The following is an 11,252-nucleotide window of genomic DNA, read 5'->3' on the forward strand; positions in this document are numbered from 1 at the left end:
GTGTGTGTGTTTATTTGTGTATAAGTGGTGGCAGTGTAATATAGTGTGTGTATAATATAACAGTGTGTGTGTGTGTGTGTGTGTGTGTGTGTGTGTGTGTGTGTGCAGTTGTGTTCTGGCTGAGAGTGCAGGAGCAGCACAGATGATCAGCAGCTCTTCAGTGTGTGTGTGTGTGTGTGTCACAGCGCCCCCGTGTGGCGGAGGTTTAATCCTGCAGATGTGCCTCTGCTGCTGATCTCAGACCTGTGTTAGTGTTTCTCCATCTGTGAGGATGATTCTGACATTCAGCGCAGTGCTGTTTGGGTTGTGCTGTACCAGAGTCTCGGTTTGTTCGTTGGTTGTTGATGGTGTGTGTGTGTTTGTGTGTGTGTGTGTGAGCAGACATTGATTGATGCTCTTGTGTGTCCCTGCAGGAATCTTCAGACAGCAGCAACACCACCATCGAGGATGAAGACGTCAGAGGTGAGATGCAGCTCTTAAACTCAGCATGACGCTCTTCTTATGTGTGTATGTGTGTGTAGTAGTGCGTGATGTAAGCGATGTGTCTGTGCACTTTAATATTTTGTAATAATTCATTTCTCATTATATCTGATCAAATACCAAAGCGTTCCCCTCGAAAATGACATTTCTTCACTTCTGGTCACATGGAATGCCATTAGGGCGGAGCTATCAGACATTTATGACTGGGCTATCAGTAATTTAGGGCGGAGCTAATCGTTTTTTAGGGCGGAGCTATCAGTCATTTATGGTGGGGCTATCAGTAATTTAGGGCGGAGCTATTAGTTCTTCAGGGCGGGGTTAATCGTTTTTTAGGGCAGAGCTATAAGTCCTTTAGGGCGGGCAATCAGTAATTTAGGGCGGCTATTAGTTCTTCAGGGCAGAGCTAATCATTTTTTAGGAGAGAGCTATAAGTCCTTTAGGGCGGGGCTATCAGTCTGAGGGTGCCTCTATTAGTCGTTTATGATGGGCTATCCGTAATTTAGGGCGGAGCTACAGTCATTTTGGGTGGAGCTATTAGTCTTAGTCCTTTAGGGTGGAGCACTCAGTTCTTTTGGTTGGAGCTTTAAGTCCTTTAGGGCGGAGCCATCAGTCTGTTAGGGTGCCACTATTAGTCGTTTCAGGTGGGGCTATCAGTTCTTTAATGTGGAGCTATTAGTCCTTTAGGGCGGAGCTATAAGTCATTTAGGGCAGGGCTATTAGTCCTTAAGGGCGGGGCTATTACTCTTTTAGGGCGGATTTATCAGTCATTTAGGGAAGGGCTATTAGTCCATTAGGGCGGGGCTATTAGTCTTTTAGGGTGGAGCTTCAGTCATTTAGGCAGGGATATTAGTCCTTTAGGGCAGGGCTATTAGTCCTTTAGGGCGGAGCCATCAGTTTGTTACGATGCCACTATCAGTCGTTTATGGCGGGACTATCAGTTCTTTAAGGTGGAGCTATCAGTCATTTAGGGCGGAGCTATCAGTCATTTAGGGCAAGGCTATTAGTCCTTTAGGGTGGAGCTATCACTCAATTAGGGTGGCTCTATCAGTTATTTAAGGTGGAGCTATTAGTCTTTTAGGATGAAGCTATCAATCATTGAGGGTGGAGCTATCAGTCCTTTAGAGCGGTGCTATTAGTCCTTTAAGGTGGAGCTATCAGTCATTTAGGGTGGAGCTATCAGTCATTTAGGGCAAGGCTATTAGTCCTTTAGGGTTGGGGCGGAGCTATCAGTTATTTTGGGGCGGGGCTATCAAGAACATGGAGTGACCATCTTTAAGAATAGAAATATAATACATTACTACAAAATTTCATCTAAATTTGATATTTACATTTTCTCTTGATTTCTCCTGTTTATTAAAATTATATTTAATATTTTCACTAACATATTCATTTATGTCTGATTTCTGGACTGTGATCTTCAGTGTTTGGTTAGATTAGTTCATCAGTTTTGTTTCTTGATACTGACTAATCAAATGTATTACTGGACGAGAGATTTGTGTGTTTATGTGTGACTATTTGCTATTTGCAGTACAGTTCCACACACACACACACACACACCACACACAACACACACACACACACACACAACACACACGCACACACACACACACACACACAAACACGCACACACACACACACACGCACACACACACACACCTCATCTTTGACCTTTGGTTCACTTTTGAAGTTTGAGTTCCTCCCATATGACAGATGTGAAGCTGTAGTGTGTGTAGTGTGTAGTATGTTGTGTGTTGTGTGTCTCTGTAACCCTGAGGCCTTGACCGCTTCTGTCAGTTTCATAAGAAGTGCTGGATTAAACTCTGCCTCTTCTGAGATGTGTTCAGGGCACCTTCAGTGTATTTTTATCTCCTGGAAAAGTGAAAGATGTGTGTGTGTGTGTGTTTAATTTAGACTGTAAATGGTTCAGCTGGTACATTATTAATAATATTATTTTGAAATAATAAGTCAAAATTAAGTGTGTTTTTAAGCAAGAATTAAGCAAAATAATCTGCCAATGAAACAACACAAAAATAATGTCATTTCAAAGTGAAAACACCAACTGTTTTTATATTTTATTAATATTTATTTTATATTTTCACATTCTTAATTAAACATTTGCCCAAATGATGTTGAACAGATTCAGGAATTTCTCTCAGTATTTCCTCTAATATTTGTTCTTCTGGAGAAAGTCTTATTTGTTTTATTTCAGCTAGAATAAAAGCAGTTTTTAATAGTTTTAAAGCCATTTTAAGGTCAATATTATTAGCCCCCTTCAGCAATATTAGTGTTGGATTGTCTCCAGAATAAACCACTGTTATACAATGACTTGCCTAATTACCCTAACTTTACCCTAATTACCCTAGTGAAGCCTTTAAATGTCACTTTAAGCTGAATACTAGTGTCTTGAAGAATATCTAGTCTAATATTAAACAGAAATTGGGGAAAATAAACAGTAGGGCGAATAATTCTGTATATATTAGATGAAGATGTGATATGAGATTTTTGTCATATGGCCCAGCTTGTAGTTGATTTTTGTCGTGTTGTAGAGTTGTCTCCTGTCCTGTAAATGACTCCGCTTTTGTACTAGATTAAAGTGTGCTCATCCCTGCTTGTCCTCTTTTCTCTTCAATATTCTCCACCTTCTCCTTCCGCTCATATCAGTCAAATTAAATTCCCTAGTGATGTCAGCCAATCAGCTGCAGGCTCCACCCCCACTCTTGTCTATAGGTCTTTTGCTGTGTCCCAATTTGCATACTATCCATCCTATATAGTATTGGAAAATTGAATTAGTATGTCCCAAAATGTAGTATGTTAAAAAGAGTACACCAGAGGTTCCTGCATGGTGTGAGAATTAAATTGGAACTACAAACTTGGGTAAAAAGTGAAAACAAACTACAAACATGGTGGACACGCGAGACCAACCATCAGGCTTTGGGAAAGATGTTTGAAGATGTTCTAGCCTATTCATAATCATATTTTTATGTGTGTATGTCTGTGTTTTATTAACAGCACGCAAGCAGGAGATCATCAAGATCACTGAGCAGCTGATAGAAGGCCTTAATAATGGAGACTTTGAGGCCTATGCGTAAGTTACATCATACAAATGGAAGCCATTTTGGCTCAAAAATTGCTATGTACAAAACAAATCTGAAGATGATCCTCTGTGATGCTTATTTAAAAATGTTGTGTTGCATCTTAGCATAAAATATCACTTTTAGCTGCCTATGTGTAATTGCAGCTGCATGAATAATAATAATATATACAATAATAATGCTGTTTTCTCAGGAAAATGTGTGACCCTGGACTGACGTCTTTTGAAACCCGAGGCTCTGGGGAACCTGGTGGAGGGCATGGACTTCCACAGATTCTACTTTGAGAACTGTAAGTGTGCTCAGGCACAAACACTGACATCAATTGAATGCAGAATTGAAATGCCAGTTTTAACTCAATGCACATGGCTGATTTTAGAAATACGGAGGTAATTCGCATCTCCAATGGAAACCTCCTTTTATGTTTTATTGAAACAGTTTTGAATATTCAAACAAATTATATTAAGTTATCTCTAAATACAGTGTTTGTATGTGATATTGATATCGTCGACTATGTTACTGTCAACTCTGATATCATTGACTCTGATATCATCGACTCTGTTACTGTCAACTCTGATACCATCAACTCTGTTATCGTGAACCCTGTTATCGTCAACTCCGTTACTATCAACTCTGTTACTGTCAACTCTGTTACTGTCAACTCTGTTACTGTCAACTCTGTTACTGTCAACTCTGATATCATTGACTCTGTTATCGTCAACTCTGTTACTGTCAACTCTGTTACCATCAACTCTGATATCATCGACTCTGATATCGTCAACTCTGATATCGTCAACTCTGTTCCCGTCAACTCTGTTATCGTGAACTCCTTTACTATCAACTCTGTTACTGTCAACTCTGTTATCATCAACTCTGATATCATCGACTCTGATATCGTCAACTCTGTTACTGTCAACTCTGATATCATCGACTCTGTTATCGTCAACTCTGTTACTGTCAACTGTTATCGTCAACTCTGATATCATTAACTCTGTTATCGTCAACTCTGTTACTGTCAACTGTTATCGTCAACTCTGATATCATTAACTCTGTTATCGTTAACTCTGATATCATCAACTTTGTTATCGTCAACTTTGATATGATCAACCTGTTGTCGTCAACTCTGTTATCGTCAACTCTGTTTATCGTCAACTATGTTATTAACGACTCTGGATCATTGACTCTGTTATCATCAACTCTGATATCATCAACTCTGTTATCATCAACTTTTGTTATCATCAACTCTGTTATCGTCAACTATGTTATTGTCGACTCTGTTATTGTCGACTCTGTTATCGTCAACTCTGTTATTATCAACTCTGTTATCGTCAACTCTGTTATCGTCAACTATGTTATTGTCGACTCTGGTATCATTGACTGTTATTGTCAACTCTGTTATTTTCAACTCTGGTATCGTCAACTCTGATATCATCGACTCTGTTATCATCAACTCTGTTATTGTCAACTCTGATATTATCGACCCTGTTATCGTCAACTCTGATATCATTGACTCTGTTATTGTCAACTCTGTTATTGTCGACTCTGTTATCGTCAACTCTGTTATCGTTGACTCTGTTATCGTCAACTATGTAATCATCAACTCTGTTACTGTCAACTCTGTTATCGTCAACTCTGTTATCGTCAACTCTGATATCATCAACTCTGTTGTCGTCAACTCTGTTATCATCAACTCTGTTATTGTCAACTATGTTATCGTCGACTCTATCATCAACTCTGATATCATCAACTCTGTTACTGTCAACTCTGTTATCGTCAACTATGTAATCATCAACTCTGTTACTGTCAACTCTGTTATCGTCAACTATGTTATCGTCAACTCTGTTTTCATTGACTCTGTTATTGTCAACTCTGTTATTTTCAACTTTGGTATCATCAACTCTGATATCATCGATTCCAATATCATCGACTCTGTTATCATCAACTCTGTTATCATTGACTCTGTTATTGTCAACTCTGATATTATCGACCCTGTCATCGTCACATCTGATATCATCAACTCTGTTATCGTCGACTCTGTTACTGTCAACTCTGGTATCGTCAACTCTGTTATCGTCAACTCTGTTATTGTCAACCCTGTTATCGTCAACTATGTTATCGTCAACTCTGTTATTGTCAACCCTGTTATCGTCAACTATGTTATCGTCAACTCTGTTATTGTCAACTATGTTATTGTCAACTATGTTATCGTTGACTCTATCATCAACTCTGATATCATCAACTCTGTTATCGTCAACTTTGTTCTTGTCAACTCTGTTATTTTCAACTTTGGTATCATCAACTCTGATATCATCAACTCTGTTATCGTCAACTTTGTTCTTGTCAACTCTGTTATTTTCAACTTTGGTATCATCAACTCTGATATCATCAACTCTGTTATCGTCAACCCTGTTATCGTCAACTATGTTATCGTCAACTCTGTTATCGTCAACTCTGTTATCATCAACTCTGATATCATCAACTCTGTTACTGTCAACTTTGTTCTTGTCAACTCTGTTATTTTCACTTTGGTATCATCAACTCTGTTATCGTTGACTCTGTTATTGTCAACTCTGATATTATCGACCCTGTTATCGTCAAATCTGATATCATCAACTCTGTTATCGTCGACTCTGTTACTGTCAACTCTGGTATCGTCAACTCTGTTATCGTGGACTCTGATATCATCAACTCTGATATCATTGACTCTGTTATCGTCAACTCTGGTATCGTCAACTATGTTATCGTCAACTCTATCGTCGACTCTGTTATCATCAACTCTGATATCCTCAACTTTGATATCATCAACTCTATTATCATCAACTCTGATATCATCAACTCTGATATCATCAACTCTGTTGTCGTCAACTCTGTGATCGTCAACTATGTTATCGTCGACTCTGGTATCATTGACTCTTTTATTGTCAACTCTGATATCATCAACTCTGTTATCGTCAACTCTGACAATATCAACTCTCTTACCGCCAACTCTGCTACAGTCAACTCTGTTACTGTCAACTCTGTTACCGTCAACTCTGTTACTGTCAACTTTGATATCATCAACTCTGTTATCGTCAACTCTGTTATTGCAACTCTGATACCGCCAACTCATAAATAATTGTGTGTCTTTGTCAGCACTTTCCAAGAACAGTAAACCCATCCACACCACCATCCTGAACCCTCATGTGCACCTGATTGGTGAAGATGGCGCCTGCATCGCCTACATCCGCCTGACTCAGTTTTTGGATGGCCAGGGCCTCCCGCCAGCAGCCAATCAGAGGAGACCGGGGTGTGGCAACCCGCCGGGGAATCCAGATGGCAGAACATTCACTTTCACTGCTCTGGCGCTCCAGCGGCTCCTCTGCAGTGAAGGTGACACCACTTTAAAGGGCCCCTGCTATGCAAAACTCACTTTAATACAGGGTTTAAACCCAGTTGTGTGTTAGTAATGTGTGAATATCTCCAGCCTCTAATGATAAACATGAATTAAATGGGTTTGTTCTAATCAGACTTGATAAAACAGTCTGCAGATACACTTTGACATTCTCCCCTTGTATGTGTGTCATCCCGAGGGGGAAAGCCACCGCCCACTAGTCTCCATCTTATTAGCATAAACAGCAAGCCCTGAGTGAGAAGCAGCCGTCTGTCCATTAGCCATTAAGTGTTTGAGCTGCTGAAGATAATGTCAGCATAGACCTAAGAGGATATAGATGTGGAGTTTTAGATGGGTGTACATGAATACGATTAATAAATGGTAAGAATACAGAGTTGGAACTCTAAAAAGTAAAATACATACAGTATATTTGTATTTAGTAATATTATTTTTAGTATTTTTAGTATATTATGTTTTCTTCTGAGCATTCTTCAGCTGATTTGTTTTGTTTTCAGAGCGGTGCTGCAGTGAATCATAGATGATGGACCAATGGGATGCCGGCGCTCTGAAAACTCCAGCCTAGAAACCAATAGTCTCTCTTTCTCTCTCTTTCTCTCTCTCTCATCTCTCTCTCTCTCTCTCTCTCTCTCTCTACCTCTCTCTAATTTTCAATTCAGTTCAATTCAATTCAAATGAGCTTTTGAATTTGCCAAATGCATTGGAGATTACATAAGCAAAGAAAAAAATTAAGTAATCATTGCATAATAATGTACACTGTGCGTACGTAAATTTGAGAATTACATACACAAATAAGTCAAATATAAGTCTTAATATGGTAATGAAACAAAAATACTACTAACAAATATAAAATAAACACAATGCACGGCTGTACATTCATTGAGATGGTTTGTAAAAGGTTTCTGACCAGAATATCTAGAATTAGACCTCTCTCTCTCTCTCTCTCTCTCTCTCTCTCTCTCTCTCTCTCTCTCTCTCTCTCTCTCTCTCTCTCAATTTAATTCAACATTCAAGGATAAATAATAATAATAAATTACAATCAATTTCAATCAATCAAAATCTCTCTCTCTCTCTCTCTTTCTTACTTACTTCTCTCTCTCTCTTTCTGCTGGCTTCTTCTCAAACAGCATCGAGATCACCCCTGACCCCCTGACCTTTGACCGGCCCGATTGACCATCATTACACCAGGACAGCGGCCATAGACTCCTAACTAGAGTTATAATTATCCACACCATTGCCTTCATTACCCACAATCCTTTGCGCTTCACTCGCCCAGGTGCTCCCGAATACAGTAGATCATGTTTTAATAAATTACTATTATTATTATTACTGTATTTATTGTTATTGTTACTAGCATAATGATTATTGCTTCCATCAGAGTGTTGCTGTTGTACTTGAGATTGTATATTTGATTATTGTTTTGTTTTTAAAGCATGGCTTATTATCAGTTTATTGAATTATTTTATTTTTCAGGGTGTAAACTGAAGTCTAGTTTGGCAGCGCTGTGTATTTGCAGGGTTCAATCGTTTACACAGATGAGCATTTGTGGTTTTCCTTCTATGTGATTGGTGGTTGTGTGATCAGGTGATTCAGGGTTACCGTCCAATCAGATCTCTCAGAGGCAGCTGACATCGTCATATCACTGAGATGTAGATCTGTTTATGGCTCCCAAAAAAAAAACTACATTACCCATGATGCTCCACCAATCAGAGAAAACATCCACCAATCAGAGAGTTGCAATAAACAACATGCAACAAGCTCCGCCCACTCCTATTGTCCCACTGTCAGTGAGGTAATATGATAATACTGAAATGTTTATGTGTATGTATGTGTCTCTTTCATTGGTAGATTTTTTTTAAAGCTTTATGGGTAATTTTTGCATGTATTCTCCTGGTCCTTGTCATTATTTTAAAATAAGGATTAATATTCATATTAATATTTTATTTTTATATATTTATATTTTAATTAATTAAATCTAATTTTAGAAAGTCATATAATTCATAATATGAATGAATTGCATAATACATGCTGAAAAACTACATTACCCATGATGCTGTGAAAAAAAATCCACCAATCAGACAGTTGCAACATGCACCAATAATATATTTAGCTCCGCCCACTCCAATGATGCACTGCCAGTGATGTAATCTGAAAATACTGAAATGTTTGTGTGAATTTGTGTCTTTCTGATTGGTAGATTTTTTTTTACAGAATTATGGGTAATGTAGTTCTTTGCATGCATTCCTCAAGTTCATCATTATTTAAAAAAATTATTAATCCAAATTGATGGGTTCAACAACCAAGCGGAGTTTGTCTCTAAAGCACAGCATGGAGTGCACTTGTATTCCCTTTTTGGCTCCTGAAAGTATTGTTTACATTCAGTTTTCTAATGCAGAATTCAAAATAAAAAGATTAAAAATCCATGAATCAAAGCAAGCAGAATCACATTACAACAATCATATTTACATTTTCATATTTAAATTTTACAAATTAATTTAAATTTATAATAATAATGAATTATGAATAATGAATGAATAATACAAACTACATTACCCATAATGCTTTAAACAAATCTACCAATCAGAGAGTTGCAATGAACTACATGCAACAAAAACATATTTACAGTAGCTCCGCCCATTCCATTAAGCACTGCCAGTGATGTAATCTGAAAATACTGAAATGTTTGTGTATGTATGCGTCTCTCTGATTGGTAGATTTGTTTAAAGCATTATGGGTAATGTAGTTGTTTGCATGTATTATTTTAAAATGAGGATTAATGGAAATATAGAGGTTCAACAACCAAGTAATTCTTGACTGAGCGAGTTTGTCTCTAAAACAGCACAGAGTGCATTTGATGCCCTTTTGGCTTCTGGAAGTAATGTTTACATAAATGTTTCTAATGCAGAATTTGAAATAAAATAAATTAGTAATCTGTGAACTAAAGCAAGCAGATCTGAGGAGAAACACCACATTAAAAACTGTCATTTGAAGCACAGAAGTAAATGAAAATTAGAAACATACACGATTTAACAATCATATATTAATTAATTTATTTTACAAATGTATTTTAATTAATAATAATAATGAACTGCGTAAAAAACTACATTACCCATAATGCTGTGAAAAAAATCCACCAATCAGAGAGTTGCAACATGCACCAAAAAAGATCATTAGCCCCACCTACTCCCATTAAGCCCATCAGGGATCTAGTCTGAAAGTACTGAAGCGTTTGTACATATATGTGCATATTTTCTGTAGTAAACATAACAAGTGTTGTTTCTTTAAATATGATCAACAACTTTAAATGACGATTTCTGAGCTGATTGTGTCATGTGCGGTGCTTCATGAGAGTGGGCGGAGCTTAAGATCTCTTTGGCGCACTTTACAAATTTGAACTCTCTGATTGGTGGAATGTTATACAGCATTATGGGTAATGTATTTCTGCACATATTCCCCAAAATAAGCATTAATGCAAATAGACAGATTCAACAAAGCAATTAAGAACCTTGGAGCTGTTAAAATCTATTTCTGCATGGAGAAAATCAACGTTTTTACTATAATAGTCCTACTTTAGTAATGATGTCCAGCAGATGAAGTCTCCTCATTGATTATCAGTGCTGATCTGCTTTTATTTGAGTTGCTGTATGTTTGTTTGATTGAATGAAGTCTTTTTAAAGTCAAATGTGAATTTTCTGTTCGATTAGTGAAACAAGTCCTTATGTTTGTGCTTTGACAGAGCATTGTATGTGTTTTTAAGGACCTTTATTGTAGAGCCTCAGAAAACTAGAGTGTTTGAGATTTAAATAGCCATTCTGGTTACCATAGTAACCTTAACGAGACGATTTTTAACGAGTTTCCACCTCCATCACAGGAGTGTTGTTGTGACTCAGGCACCTGCTCATGTTCTGTTCATGTAGGAACTTTTGATATATGTGGTTATTAGGAGGTTGTAAATGTATCTTACCTAAGCGTGTGAATGTGTGTGTGTGTGTGTGTGTGTGTTTGCACTGATACCCTGAATGTGAATGTAGAGCCATAAGCCATAACACACAGTCAGAATCTTGGATTTATAATAATGTTTTTATTGTTAATGCTTTGACTTTGAGCTTTGGGAACAGTGGTATCGTTTGTTTTTGATGTGCTGTCCAAAACCTCTCTCCTGCTGAACGTGGGCCGCTTGCTGAAGTCACATGACTTTTGTTTTGCGTTGCTTTATTTTTCTCAGAAGTGTGACTTTTATTTTGTAGTTTGCAGTTTCAGGCAATATAAGAGGTGACCGATGAAACATCATCAGC

At 37.6% G+C, this 11,252-nt stretch overlaps 1 protein-coding gene across 1 annotated transcript in view; it reads left to right on the top strand.

The window, feature by feature from the left end:
* Window positions 1-7,549, top strand: part of LOC130235963 (calcium/calmodulin-dependent protein kinase type II subunit beta) — a 43,741-nt gene extending 36,192 nt beyond the window's left edge. The window contains 7 exon segments of the mRNA XM_056466492.1: window positions 414-462; window positions 3,490-3,565; window positions 3,766-3,799; window positions 3,801-3,861; window positions 6,702-6,827; window positions 6,830-6,938; window positions 7,455-7,549. Coding sequence (XP_056322467.1) covers window positions 414-462; window positions 3,490-3,565; window positions 3,766-3,799; window positions 3,801-3,861; window positions 6,702-6,827; window positions 6,830-6,936 — 453 coding nt within the window. The 3' untranslated portion in view covers window positions 6,937-6,938; window positions 7,455-7,549.
* Window positions 7,550-11,252: the final 3,703 nt, after the last annotated feature.

Source organism: Danio aesculapii, chromosome 10 (assembly GCF_903798145.1).
Source record: "Danio aesculapii chromosome 10, fDanAes4.1, whole genome shotgun sequence".
Taxonomy (NCBI): Eukaryota; Metazoa; Chordata; class Actinopteri; order Cypriniformes; family Danionidae; genus Danio; species Danio aesculapii.